The 15468-nt window shown below is 43.9% G+C and overlaps 1 protein-coding gene across 1 annotated transcript in view; it reads right to left on the bottom strand.

Moving 5' to 3' along the window:
• DOCK2 (dedicator of cytokinesis 2) overlaps window positions 1-15468 on the bottom strand; it is a 407888-nt gene that overhangs the window by 381161 nt on the left and 11259 nt on the right. Inside the window, exon 2 of the mRNA XM_030829968.3 lies at window positions 5813-5896. Coding sequence (XP_030685828.1) covers window positions 5813-5896 — 84 coding nt within the window. The remainder of the gene's footprint in view (window positions 1-5812; window positions 5897-15468) is intronic.

Here is a 15468-nt window from a genome sequence, read left to right as displayed (position 1 = left end):
AGCTGAACCAAGGTGGAGGTGATTCACACGTGCCAGCTTAGAAGGAATTCCAGATGTTTTTAAGTGAGAAGCACAAGTCTCAGAATGGTATGTACAGTATAGTCCCATTTTTTAGAAAACAATGACAATAAAAGCTATGCCTTACCTTAAGGAGGTTAAGCTATGTCAACTTCCTCCCTCATCCCCTCCCCTTGTTCCATTTTACTGGTAAATGAAATTCAAAAGCACCTTGGAAACCACTGTCTAGAAATCCCATTCTCTTCACCACTAAGAGTGGGCCCCCATGACCCGGGCAAGTATGTGTATCAGTAGATGGAATGGAACCTTCGCTGTTGTTCTGGAAAGGAAGAGTCAGGTAGCAAATAACTGAGAGTGGAGCAGACATTCCCTCTGAAGAGCTCATAAGGAAGAGTCTAAGTAACCTGGGATACCCCCAAGGAACATCCCCTCACCGCTGTCCAAGTAAGCAGGAGATGGGAGTTGGTCTTCGGAGGTAGCTGCTGTTGCCTTAGGAGTGCATGGTAGAGCTCTCTCACCCCCAGACCAAATCCAAGCGCGAAGGGTGCAGTCCAGAAGACTCACTCAGAGATATAGCGGGCATCTGGCATCTTGTTCCCCAGCTACATGGCTATTCGTGCAGGGGACTGGCTGATCTTTTGGCTTATTTGATCAGGAAGTCAAAGAATCAGAGAGAGAGTACCCCAAGCTCCCTCTACCCCCAGCCTTGTTTAAGCTAGGAAAAGGGAAGGAGGAGAGGAGCATTAAACTGCATATGGAATTGAAGCCTTCTTTTGAGATGTTGTTAAATATCTGGAAAGATGTCAACCAAATATAACTGAAGGAAGGGACTGGGGAAAAACAACACTCCTTTTTCACATTTATTCCCCCATGAGGAGTTCTGACTACTTAATAAACACATGTGTTTTCCACATCTAAAATCAGGAAGCAGAATGTTTATGCTGCCTCTGGGTAAGAGAGGCAGTCTGAGAGATGTAATATGGACAAAGAAATAGGCATTAGGATGTCTATTAGGAAAGCTTAGCAATGGGCACCCTTCTGAATTGTTTGAGTTTTTATCGCAATAAAATATTATCTAAAAGGAAATACTAAAACCATTAGAGCTCTAGTGAAAGGAAATTCATTCATGCCTAAGGTTTCAGCTCAGATTTTTGTTTTCCCCATTCATCTGGCTGAGTAAGTTTAGTGCATAGGCAAAGAAGGGCTAGCCTCACCCACTCCAGGCAATCAGAGGGTCACCTTCTGTGTTCCCTGGGCGATGTGGCTAAGATAGATACATACCTGCCAGTCTCAGTGTAGCTCTGTTTAATGGGGGAAAGAGATGGAATTCAACACAGAGCGCCTAGGAGCCAGGCATGAGGCTAAACAGCTTCTCTACTTCTCTCATTTTATCCTCATAATACACCCAGAAGCAAGGTGATGATAATACATTTTTGCAGGTGAGAAAACTGAGGCTTACTTCCCTAAGATTACTAAGCTAGTGGGTAAGTGGAGCAGAGGATAACTTTCTGATTCAAAAGCCCATGCTTTTTCTACTTCTTTTCTTTCTCTTTCTTCTTTCTTTCTTTTCTTCCTTCCTCCCTTCCTTCCTCTCTTCCTTCCTTCCTTCCTTCTTTTCTTTTCTCTTTGTGGAGGAGAGGGGAGAGTTTAAAATTACTGAAAAACACAAAATAAAAATATTCACATTCCTACCACCAAGAATTAATCCTTGCTGATATCTGGAGAAATGTGCTTTGAATCTTCAAGACTGTATCTATTCTATTCCATTCCCCTCTCCACTTCTCAATTGTATTCGTTTTTTTTGTGGGGTGGGGGGTGGGGGGTTACATTTTACAGTTTTCAAACAATGACATTCTTTTTGGTAGTCGTAACTACCATGACTTTTAATACTAATTTTGACAAATCAATTCACTTGGACTCAATGTTTGCCAGTATTTCCTCTTATCACAGCTTTTCAATTCCTATATTTTAACATTTTGATTCATCTCTCAATTGGCTGGATTTTATTTTTTGAGTAGGTTTCTGCAAGACGGTGATATAAGCACACCCATATTTTTTCTACTATGTCATTTTGACTAATTTTTGACTAACACTATGGTTTTCACTTTTTTATATCTGCAGAGGAACTGTTTTTCAACTGGAATCATAAGCAGAACTCCCCGCATGCAAAAAAGATAAGACCAGGCCTGATCTCAGAGCCCTTAGCCATCTAAGGCCCTCACGGACTCTTAGGATCCTATAAATTCCAGTTTGAAAACTCTATATGGGTATGAGTGCATGCATGATAAATCCTAATAATTTTCATACCAATTCCTCAGATATCTAGAATCAGTCTAACAGACTTCCAAATGTATTTTCAAAGTAGTCATGAACTGGCAATCACTTGCTCAATTAATATGTCCAGCTCTTTCCAGAAAAGTACTGTGGCTGCTTATTACAAGGATGCATTAAAATAAGACTGATAAAACAAAATTTTAAATGGGAAACCAGAACTAAAGAGCTTCGGAGCAAGGAGGTTAATCCCTGAAACAAAGGTGACTTGAGTCAGCAAGTGCAGTCTTTTTGAAGGTCAGGCTATAAGCCAGGCAAAAGTAAAGAAAGGCTCTGATTACAGCAACCTATGTGGTCAGTTTCCTGCCCTGAAGCACTTTCTCCAGGGAAACTGCATGAAAAGAAGAAAAAAACACTCATCTGAATTTCAAAATGTAGGACACAGAAAACATTCTGAGGCTTTTCACTGCCTTGGTAGGCATGGGGTGGAGAAAAGGGAGCAGTCTTAGGAGAGTGGAGAGAACAGCAACTGGCTCACTGTGCAAGCCTAGGCAAGTCATTTCTCTTCCCTGAGCCTTGCTCCTTCACCTGCAAATCTGAGGTCTCTGACTGTTTCTCGGGATTATCATCCAGTAGCACAAAAGTGACACTGAGGAGTTGTTTTGCTTGCTGTTTTTATTTTCAATCTTTGCCCTTGGTAGACACCTAGAGTTTGCTTAACTGCCACTGAGTAGAACTACATTTGTAAAGGGTAGGATTGCACTGTGGGAGGAGGGCAGGGTGTTTGGAATCAGATCCCTACCCCTCCCCCAGTCCCACTCACTCTGTGTGTAAAATAGGGCCAGACTGGGCACTATAGAGGCCTGGACACTGAAAAGTGCATGATGTCCAAAATAACAACACTGGGCTTCCCTGGTGGCGCAGTGGTTGAGAATCTGCCTGACAATGCAGGCGACATGGGTTTGAGCCCTGGTCAGGGAAGAGCCCACATGTCGCCGAGCAACTAAGTCCGTGCGCCACAACCACTGAGCCTGCACTCTAGAGCCCATGTGCTACAACTACTGAGCCCACGTGCCACAACGACTGAAGCCCACTCACCTAGAGCCCATGAGCCACAACTACTGAGCCCACGGGCCACAGCTACTGAGTCTGAGCTCTAGAGCTCACAAGCCACAACTACTGAGCCCGTGTGCCACAGCTACTGAGCCTGCACTCTAGAGCCCACGTGCCACAACTACTGAGCCCATGAGCCACAACTACTGAAGCCCACCCACCTAGAGCTCATGAGCCACAACTACTGAGCCTGAGCTCTAGAGCCCACGTGCACAACTACTGAGCCCATGCGCCACAACTACTGAAGCCCACGTGCCTAGAGCCCATGAGCCACAACTACTGGAGCCCGCATTTCACAACTACTGAGCCTGCGCTCTAGAGCCCACGAGCCACAACTACTGAGCCCGTCTGTCACACCTACTGAGCCTGTAGTCTAGACCCCGCATGCCACGACTACTGAGCCCACATGCCACAAGTACTGAAGCCCGTGCGCCTAGAGCCCGTGCTCCACAACAAGAGAAGCCACCGCAACGAGAAGCCTGCGCACTGCAATGAAGAGTAGCCCCTGCTCGCCACAACTAGAGAAAGCCCACGCACAGCAATGAGGACCCAATGCAGCCAAAAATAAATAAATTATTTTAAAAAAGAAATCCTTAAAAAATAAATAAATAAATAGCAACAGTACTAAAGCATAAAATAAACGTAAGGAAGGTGAACAAAGTTCTCATTTCCCCCATGATGATTCCTTTAAAGCTGCTTTGAGGGCTTCCCTGGTGGCGCAGTGGTTGAGAGTCTGCCTGCCGATGCAGGGGACATGGGTTCATGCCCCGGTCTGGGAAGATCCCACATGCCGCGGAGCGGCTGGGCCCGTGAGCCATGGCTGCTGAGCCTGCGCGTCCGGAGCCTGTGCTCCGCGATCGGAGAGGCCACAACAGTGAGAGGCCCGCGTACCGCAAAAAAAAAAAAAAGCTGCTTTGAAATATCAAATATCAAATTCTTTCTCCCTCCAAAAAGCATTTTCTGTTTGTTTGCTTTTTGGTTTGCATTTGTGTGTGTGTGTGTGTGTGTGTGTGTGTGTGTGTGTGTGGACACGCACTCCTTCACGAATCTGCAGAGGTGCTCTGTTAATTGCATATAGCTAATCTAGGGCTGAAGATACCACCTGTCCTGCAGGTTGCTGTGAGGAGTAACTAACATGTTATGGGAATTTAGCACAGTACTCACTATGTGGTTAAGAACCCAAAGATGGCTAGCTCTGTAGGCAAACTCCTTTCCTCCGGCCCTCTATTTCTCCTTGAGGGGGCCTCCTTTACAGTAGCACACCTGCCTCCTGCCTACCCCTCACCCCCATCCCAGCACAGGAGAGCCTAACCTGAGGGATTAGCTGGGAAACAGGGACAGAGCCCCCTCTGCCCTCCTTTCTCTTTGCTCTGCCTGACCACAGGAAGGACACACTCTACGCCCTCCACACCGCAGGATTATAGTCAGGTCCAGGCAGGAGGAGATACATGGTGGCCCAGCTGGGCAGTGAGGGCTGGGAAAGCCTGCCTGAATGTAGTCAGCCCATGAGCAAGCTCATTCGACACTTACACCCAAGCCGTGCTCCCAATGTCAATTTTATCAGTGACATAGGTGATACATTGATTTCTAATGGCCTGACTCATAAGTGCAAGGCTATTAACCTTTGTGCAAACTTTAAAAACCACCACCATCGCCACGATGGTGGACACAGCCCAACAGACACCTGGCTTCACAAGAGATGACACCTCTGTGGGAAGAAAGAGATGCCATTTTGCCCAAGACAGGGCACCCAGCTTGCTGAAGGGAGTGAGTTTTGCTTCCTGGCCCAGATGCAGTGTCCAAACCACACAGCTATGTGCAGCAGAACTGGAATCAGGATTATAATTTACTGGACCCTTCAAAACCCTAATAATGCTGATATTCCTTTATAATGGTGTTGAAACTAATAAAGAAGTGTATCTAGGGCTTCCCTGGAGGCGCAGTGCTTGAGAGTCCGCCTGCCGATGCCCCAGTCCGGGAGGATCCCACGTGCCGCAGAGCGGCTGGGCCCGTGAGCCATGGCCGCTGAGCCTGCACATCCGGAGCCTGTGCTCCGCAACGGGAGAGGCCACAGCAGTGAGAGGCCCGCATACCGCAAAAAAAAAAAAAAAAAAAAGAAGTGTATCTAGAAGGTGTCATAGGGCCCAACAGCTCCATGGCTGGGCAAACAGAGAGCACAATGAACATCAAACCACCCAGTTTGGCTTTTGTTTCTAAGTATGAATTCCTACAATAACAAAGCATTATTTTCAGTAAATCTGAAATACTAATATTAGCAAAATGTATTTAAATAGACCACACAGAGGTGCAAGTTCCAAGAGAGGGCTGAGGTGCTGGGTATGTCCTGGGGGTGTCCCAACACCATCAGCAAGCTCCTGGCATCCAAGGGTCGCCTGGGCCAGTGACTCACCTCCACAGGTCTCCTGTATTCGCACCACATCGCCAATCTGCAGGGAGAGCTGGGGGACTCCGCTCCCTTGGAAGTTGTATATGGCTGTGAAATGAAATGGAACAGAGAGGCAGCCTGGTGAGACCTCTGGATACCAAGAATCTCTGCTCCTTCCTGCCCTTCCTTTCTTGACTTTATCTGATGACCATGCAGCCCATATGGCTAAACAAAACCAATGTAAAACCAATGTAAAAACCACAGCCTGCCACAGGAGTCAATGCAGGCCCAGCCTGGCTCCCAAAGGCCCCCATTCATTAGTCAAACATGACCTCTCCCTAGCACAGGTAATGCACTCCAGTCTGAGTGACAAGGATGGCGTTTATGTCATTCCCATGGTTGACCTCCCACTGTACACCTGGCGTGTGCTCAGCACATCCTCTCATTTCATTCCCAAAGCAACCCTGTGAGGTGTAAACTGTGATCCCATTTTGCAGATAAGGAAATGGAGGTGCTTAGAGGTTAAACAATTTGGCCAAAATCATCAGGCTAGGAAGTGACAGGAAAACCAGTATCTAACTTCCATATTCTCAACTGCTATTGTGAGCCACTTGCTGCTCCCCAATTACTCCATCCTGGTGACAGCAGCCTAAAATGCCAGTCTTTCTACCACTCATTTACACTGTCTACCTTCCCATTTACACTGTCAGCTTCTGGGGAGTAGCAGTTGGCTATGAAAACACCCAGAGTCCCCTGTGTGGTATGGGAGCCTCTGCTAATCCCTTGGAATGTGAGATTACACCATATCATTGCAGTGCTCAGCCCCTACTCAGCATCACTTGCTAAGTGAGGACCAGGCCATTACCGTTAACCTAGGGATGAAGTTTGTTTAAGGAATATCCAGCTTGGAAGATCTTCAAGAACAGAATAGGACACAATGATGTTTGATATGACATGTGAATCAAAACACAAGTGTTTCAATTTAAGGAAAGACCCTCAGGAGGATGGACGGTATGATCCTACAAGGTTGTCCTCATTCAGGAGGATGGATGGTATGATCCTACAAGGTTGTCCTCATTTATGCATGCAGCAGATATTCAGTAAGTGCCTACAATATGCCAGGCACATGCTAGGCACTGATCTTGCTCTTTTGGTGAATACACAAATAAATATAAGGTTACAAAATATGATACATGTGATGTAAGAAACAAATAGGGCCTGATAGAGGAGGCACCAATTTTTGTTGGGGTAGTTAAGAAAGGACCCCCTGAGCTGATGATACATGGAGGATTCAAACAAGTCAGCTATGGGAACAGAAAGGGGGGAAGGGCATTTCAGGAAGTGGGAATAGCATACGCAAAGGCCCCAAGTAAGGAAGACACTTGGCACATTCAGAGAGCAAAAAGGAAACTGCTGTGCATGGAGTATAAGGGAGGAGGTGGGTGACACAGAGGATGCTGGAGAGGCAAGAACCAGGTCATGCAGGGCTTCACGATGACTTTGGGCTTTACTCCAAGAGAACAGGAAGCTGGATAGATTTTACTTAGTGATTTGGTAATAGCTTTATTTAGATACAATTTGCCCACTTAAAGTATATACTTCAATGATTTACTCAGAGAGCTGTGAAACCACCACCATGATTAATTTTAGAACATTCTCATCACCTCAAAAAAGTCCCCTGAGCCACAATCGGCCACTAATCTACTTTCTGTCTCTATAGATTTGCCTATTCTGGACATTTCGTACAAATAGAATCATATAATATGTGGTCTTTTGCAACTGGCTTCTTTTACTCAGCACAAGGTTTTTAAGATTCATTCATGTTGTAGCAACTATCATTACTTCATTCATTTTTATGGCTGAATAATATTCCATTGTATAAATACACCAGTGGATAGAAGGCTGAAGGCTGAAGGCTGTTAAGCGGGGGAGTGATGTAACCCCATCACGCTGACTGCTGTTGGGGGAGTGGATGGAGGGAGGCAGAGTGGATGTGGCGGAGCCCACGAGGAGACCCTTGCTTTGTCTCTCTAATCCCAGAGGTCTTTGAACCAAGGAGAGACTTGCTGCTGATGAACCATGTGACCAAGCAGTGCGGGAGGTAGATTAACTAAATAAGAGGTATCCTGAGTCCTCTTGGTAGTCTTACCACTGATTCAGTTCATTCCCTCTCCCTTTGCTCCTCAGTTTCCTCATGTGTCAACAAACAAAATGCATTTAAAAACTACTTTTTCGAGTGAAATCAGCAAAAATGGTGAAATAGGGAGTTCCAAGCGCCTGTCCCTCCAAAGAAGCAATTAAAAATCCAGCAAAAATGGTCAGAATCAACTTTACCAGAGCTCTGAAAAACAGTCAAAAGTTTACAGCAACCAAGCAAATGCTTACTCAAGAAAAGGCAACTGAAACCTGGTAAAGTTTTGTAGCATTTTAACTTATCCTTATCCCATTCTCTACTCCCCATCTTAGTGGCAGTCTTGAAGATGGTGTTCCGTGTTCCTGTGGGTTCCTGGGGCTGGAGGGAGCAGAGCAGACCTTGTCCCAAGAAACTGTACAGTAGTTGCTTGTTTTGATCTGTCTGTGGGCTCCCTGAAGGACTAAAGCCATGAGCTTGCCTTTATTTCCGTGACTTGGGACTCTCTTAAGGGAGAGAAACAGCTATGCAAAGGGCATTGATCAAAAACATTTAAAGTCAAAAGAACTACCTGCTTCCATACAGGGCAAAGAATATAAGTTTGGTCAAACAATAATACCACTAATAAACCTGGGAGGAAAGGCTTAGGAGTGAAATGCTTTGGAGAATAAAGAGCTTTGAAGAATACCACCTATTGCAGGGGATCTAGAAGGCCATGATGAGTTGGACACATGCTGAAAAAGGATGGGAGAAAGCCCAAAGTTCTCAGCTCTGGTTGACCTCCAAGCTCCACACAGGGAGGAAATGCAGGCTCTGGCAGAGCTGTAAATGGCCTGGCTAAGTGCTGAACGTAAGCCCCAACACACATGCGCGCAGCTGCAAAGACTAGGTTTTTTTTCTCTCGATTCCAGGCATTTAGAGACTTCAGTGACCACATGCAACAAACAATACAGTCTTAACAAAAATACTTCAGAAAAGTCACTAAACAAACAAACTACTACAATCTATATCAAGCAGTGACAATAGCCCTGGCAAGGAGGGAGACTCTGACGTCTGAGTTAGCACATCAAAATATTCAAGATATCCAGTTTTCAGCACAAAATTATGAGGCATGTAAGAAACAAGAAAGTATGGCCCATTCACAGGAAAAAGAGAATTTAATAGAAGCTGTCCCTAAAGAATGACAGACAGTGGACTTGGGAGACAAAGACTTTAAATCAATTATCTTAAGTATGCTCAAATATCCAAAGGAAACTATGGACAAAGAACTAAAGGAAACCAGGGGTATAATGTCTCAGAAAATGGAGAATATAGTCAAAGAGAGAGAAATTATAAAAAGGAATCAGATAAAAATTCTGGAGCTGAAAAGTACAATAACAAATGTAAAAATTTTATTAGAGAGGTTCAACATCAGATATGAGCAGTCAGAAGGAACCAATGACCTTAAAAATAGGTCTGTTGAGGGGCTTCCCTGGTGGTGCAGTGGTTGAGAGTCCGCCTGCTGATGCAGGGGACGCAGGTTCGTGCCCCAGTCCGGGAGGATCCCACATGCCGCGGAACGGCTGGGCCCATGAGTCATGGCCGCTGAGCCTGTGCGTCCGGAGCCTGTGCTCCGCAGCGGGAGAGGCCGCGGCAGTGAGAGGCCTGTGTACCGCAAAAAAAAAAAAAAAAACAAAAAACAAAACAAAAAAAACGTCTATTGAGATTAGCCAGACTGAGGAGCAGAAAGAAAAAGAATGAAGAAAAATTAACAGATCCTAAGGGACCTGTGGAACAATATCAAGCACACCAACATCCACATAATGGGAGTTCTATAATGAGAGGAAAGAAAGAGAAAGTAGCAGAAAGAAAATTTGAAAAAATAATGGTCAAAAACTTACATTTGATGGAAGACAAGAATCTATACATCCAAGAAGCTCAATGAAATCCAAGCAGGATAAACTTAAAGAGATCCATACCAAGACAAAATAGTCAAATTGTCAAGAACAAGAAACAGAGTCTTAAAAGTAGCAAGAGAGAAGCAATTCATCATGTACAATGAATCTTCAATAAAATTAACACATGATTTCTTTTTAGAAGCCAGTGAAACTAGAAGACAGTGGATGACATATTTAAAGTGCTGAAGGAAAAAAAAAATGTCAACCAAGAATTCTATATCACACAAAATTATCTTCAAAAATGAAGGAGAAATGAAGAGATAAACAAAAACAGGGATTCCATCACTGATAGACAATTGGAAAGACAAATACAGAAAGCAATAATTACAAATCCATGATAACAGGCATAGGGTGTATAAAGATGTAATGTGTGACAACAACAATACAAAAGGGAAGAAACAAACTTATATAGAAGCAGAGATTTTTGTATACTATTGAAGCTAAGTTGGTTTTAACTTAAACTATATTGTCATAAACGTAAGATACTGGTGGTAAAACCCAGGTTAACCACTAAGAAAATAACTAAAAAATATAGAGGAGGGAAAAAACAGTAAACCAGACAAAATCAGTTAAACATAGAAGAAGGTAGTAATGAAAAATTGAGGAACAAAAAAAGATGTAAGATACATAGAAAACAAATGGCAAAATGGAAGAAGTCCTTCCTTATGAGTATATACTTTAAATGTAAATGGATTAAACCCTTTTGTCAAAAGGCAGAAATTTACAGAAAAGATTTTTTTAAATCCGCCATAAAATAAATAAATACATACATACATACATACATAAATCCACCACGATCCAACTATATGTTGTCTACAAGAGATTCACTTTAGGTCCAAAGATACAAATAAGTTCAAAATAAAAGAATGAGGGAAAGAAGTTCCACACACATAGTAACAAAAAGAGAGCTTGGTGGGTATACCAACATTAGACAAAATAGACTTTAAGTCAAAAATTGTTACAAGAGACAAAGAAGGACATAATATATTGGCAAAAGAGTCAGTACACCAAGAAGATATAGCAATTACAAACATATATGTACTTAATAATATAACACCAAAATATATGAGGCAAACATTGACACAATTAAAGGGAGAAATAGATAGTTCTACAATAATAATTGGAGACCTCGATACTCTACTATCAATAATGGATAGAACAAGTAGGCATGAAATCAGTAGGGAAACAGAAGACCTGAACAACACTATAGATAACTAGTCCTGGGACTTCCGTGGTGGCGCAGTGGTTAAGAACCGCCTGCCAACGTAGGGGACACGGGTTCGATCCCTGGTCCGGGAAGATCCCACATGCCACGGAACAACAAAGCCCATGTGCCACAACTACAGAGCCTGCGCTCTAGAGCCTGCAAGCCACAACTACTGAGCCCACCTGCCACAACTACTGAAGCCCACGTGCCTAGAGCCTGTGCTCCACAACAAGAGAAGCCACCACAATGAGAAGCCTGCACAACACAACTAAGAGTAGGCCCAGCCCGCTGCAACTAGAGAAAGCCTGCACGCAGCAACAAAGACCCAAAATGCAGCCAAAAATAATAAAATTTTAAAAAATAATAACTAGTCCTAACAGACGTATACAGAATATTCCATCCTACAATAGCAGAATACATTCTTCTCAAGTGCACATGAAATAGTCTCCAGATAGATGACATGTTAGGCCACAAAACAAGTCTCAATAAATTAAGAAAAGACTGAAATTATACAAAGCATCTTTTCCAATCACAAAGGAATGAAGCTAGAAATGAAAAACAGAAAAAAAAACTGGAAAATTCACAAATACGTGTAAATGGAACAACATACCCTTAAACAACCAGTGGGTCAAATGAGAACTCACAAGCGAGATAAAAAAATATTTTAAGACAAATACAAATTAAAATACAACCTATCAGAACTTACAGATGCAGTGAAAGCAGTGATCACATCAGTGAAGAGGCCTTGGAAAGAAATGAGGTCAAAACCCTTCTCAAATATAAACAAGCAGCATTTATAATGTTCCTCCACTATATCACAGAGAAGCACATTCTCAACTGCCCTTTCATGTTGTCATTACAACTACTGCATGAGGTAGTACTATCCCCACTCTACAGAGGAGGAAACTGAGGTTCAGATGGTTTGAGTAGCTTATCCAAGACCCACCCACAGAGTGGTAAATCACAGAGCCAGACTTCAACCCTGTCCTGTGCCTTGTTCATTCCCTGCATCCACTGCCTCTCCACAGCATCTGATGGCAGGTGTTCAGGTGTTCACCAGACCCTGCTTCAGGCTTCTGTTTGCCACACTCTCTGAGCTGCATTCTCTGCGGGAAAAGGATGAAACCTGTAGGCTTTTTAGTCCAAAGACCTATACAAATCAGCCCTTTCACCAAGGGACCAACTAGCCATTTTGAGTATTCACAGGGGTGGAAAGTCTCAATCCTGAGAGATAATAAAGCTTGGGAGTTATGAGCCAGTGTCCCTGGAATAAGACAAATGTGGCTCCTGAGCCCAGTTCTGCCCTTTGCCAGCTCTGGTCTCAAGCCCAGGGTTGCAGAGTATGATTGTGCAGGCTTTGTCCAGCACAAGGCCACCAAGCCAAAGACAGCAGGAGAGGCTGGCACCCAACCTCTGATCTGCTTGCCAAGGCCTGGGCCCTACCGAGGCACTGTGCCCACCAGGGGAGGGGGTGTATCTTTGTAATTCACACAGAGGAACTGTAGGGGCCAGCGGCAGCCTGCCTGAGCAGCAACTTCACCTCCCCAAGCCTCATTTTCCTCAACTATAGAAAGGAGGAGATGATGGTCCCTACCTTGAAGAGTTCCTTGGAAGCTTGGCTGAGATCAATACACAGAAAAAGTCTTTACTCTGTGTCTGGCCGGAGTAAGTGGTCAATAAAAAGTAGTCACTTTTCTCTTTATTGGCACTATAATACCTCCTAGAGCAATCCATTCAGAGGAACTCCTTCAGAGCTCTTCTTTGTGTCACCTTTAAATCTGCTTCCTTGCAGTTTGCATTCAATGGCACTGTCAGTCAACAATGAATAAAATTAAACCTTTGCCCAAAAACAAACCTTGAGAGGACCCTCAGGGGACTCAGAGTTCTCTCCTCCTGCATAAAGCTTCCCCATTTCTTCATTCCCTCCACACTTGGCCTCAATTCAAATCCTGTCCCCACAAAGGCTGCTAGCATTTGGACCCACTCCAGCTTGCAGATACCCTAATTCTGCAGACTCTCCACTCCCTGATCCCTCCAGCTCCAGAGGTCTGGCTGAGGACATGCCTGCCAAGGAGTTGGGCAGGGCCACAGAGGCAACTGAAGGTTTCTAACAGAAGAAAACCATCCATGACATGTGTTTGCCTCTGGAGCACCAGCAAATTAGTTTCGTCCATCAGGTATTTAAAGGGCAGGGCAAGACTCTATTTTGTTCCCAGACTATATCCTTCCCATCTTTCCTGAGGAATCTCTTCCTCACCCTCTGCCCAGCTCTGTCAGGTGAGAAGGTACCAACCCATTGGCTTAAGAAGATATCTCGGACAGATCTTGAAACTTCATATTCAACATGGAGGTCTGTGTTCATTCCAAAGACTCACATCATACGAAAATGAAAGTAACTGACACTGCCCTTTAATTTATAAATGTATTTCTGCCTTTGCATGAAGACCTCTGTTCTCAAGGCTCCATTTGGGGAAAAGCAGACATTACTGACAAAGGAAGTGGCTTTGCATACCGGTACCCAATTCTGTTAAGTTTTCTAAATGACTAACAGGAAACTTTGAACCAGAATGCCACTCTTTGCTAAAGTTTGATTGCTTATCTATGAATCTCTCCTGAGTTGTTTCTGACCAGTGTCAGAACAGTTCATCTTCTTCCCCATTCCCTGCAGGCCTAACTACCCTTGAGTTCTGAGTGAGTGATGGAAAGGCCGGAAAACATAAGGAAGGTATAGGAATAAGTAGTAAGTAAAAATCACTGAAATCACAGCCTGCCCCACACTGGCCATGCCCATCATGGAAGATAAACAAGTGGTGAAAGGATTCCCACAGATACCCATTCCAGTTTCCCCTTTCATACGAGGTCTCCGTGCCTTGGAGAACACTGGCACATCCCAGTGAAGGATTTGACCTCTCCTTGTATCAAAATACTATACTCAGGAGCCAAGGCAGCAGCTAGTCGCTGGTAAGCCTAACCAGACCAAAATACTTATGACCAAAGACCAAGGGGGTGCTTCAAGTACCAGGGCCGTCTGAGGTCACTGAACCCAGTGAGGACTCTAATGCTGGAAATCCTAGAGTGTCAAGCCAGTGGGAGCTTTTGAGACAGGTGGGACTTCCAACAACCCTGGAAATACAATCTACTGATTAGCCGCCAACTTTACTTAAACGTATTGAAATGCCCTGCTCATCAGGAGCCCAAATCAAGAGAAATAAGGGAAAAGTGAACATACCATTGCTACAGCATGCAGCTCACAGAAACAAACAGGGTTGGGGTCTCTGTGCTTCGGGCAATGTTAGGAGATAAGTACAGTATTTCACTTGGATTTATACATGAGGAAACTGAGGCAGACAGAGAATAAACAACTTATTCTAATATCTCTAACTAATAAGGCAGTTATCCAGAAGTCTGGATTCTAACCACTTCATATACTGCTTGACGCCCCACAAATGGTAAACACACATACTGTGTACCAAGCACATGTTATTTTTCAACAGATATTCATTTGAGCACCTACTGTGTGCCAGATACTGAGTATATGGCAATAGTGATAAATAAGACAGACAAAATTCCTCACACTTTACTTATACCAGCTCGTTTAATCTTCACAGTAACACTCCAAGGTATTCCCCTCCACGTAACATATGAGAAACTTAAAGAGAGATTAAGGAACTTGCCCGTGGCCACACAGCTAGAAAGTGGTAGAAAGTGGAGTCAAACCCAGATTGGAGTCTAAAGTCCTTATTTCCCTGACTAATCCATTGCTGATGTCACGATTTACTGTGTGTGTATGAGTATATATGTATATGTGTATATGTGTGTGTGTGTGTGTGTGTGTGTGTATGTACTAGACTTGTTCATTTCCCATCTCCTTCAGCCTCAGCGAGGGTGGAGACTGAGTCTGCCTGTCGGCCACTGAATTCCCAGTGTTGAGAACAGCATCTGGCTCACAGTTGAAGTTCAATCAATATTTACTGAACTTTAAGAAATACTTGTTAAACTGAAGGAACACGAACATGAAGGGCAGGTATGTCTCTTCTTCTAAGTTTTTTCTTGCATTTCTTGAGATTACTTGCTGAGATGCTGAGCCAGCTGGGCTGCCAATTTTGATTGCAGCCATCAAGTGCCCTGTGACTCTTCAGGATGGATTCGTACCTCATCAGGGCCCCTGCCACTTGCTGATGTGTTTCAAAACAAAAGCTTCAGCAAACACCAAGTGTTAATAGAGTCTGTACAAGTAGCTACATAAGAGGAACACAAACAATATTGGAGAAAAAGAATGTAATTGCCTGAAGCTCACTTCTCTAGTCCCTGAACTGGGCTTTGGATGGTCTCCACTCCAGGGAGAAACAGAACTAGCCGGCAGGTCCACTTTGGATTCAAGTGAAACATATTCGTTGAAATATAC

Source organism: Globicephala melas, chromosome 3, assembly GCF_963455315.2.
Source record: "Globicephala melas chromosome 3, mGloMel1.2, whole genome shotgun sequence".
Taxonomy (NCBI): domain Eukaryota; kingdom Metazoa; phylum Chordata; class Mammalia; order Artiodactyla; family Delphinidae; genus Globicephala; species Globicephala melas.
Note: the sequence above shows the minus strand (reverse complement) of the source record. Positions and strands in the feature narration are given on the sequence as shown.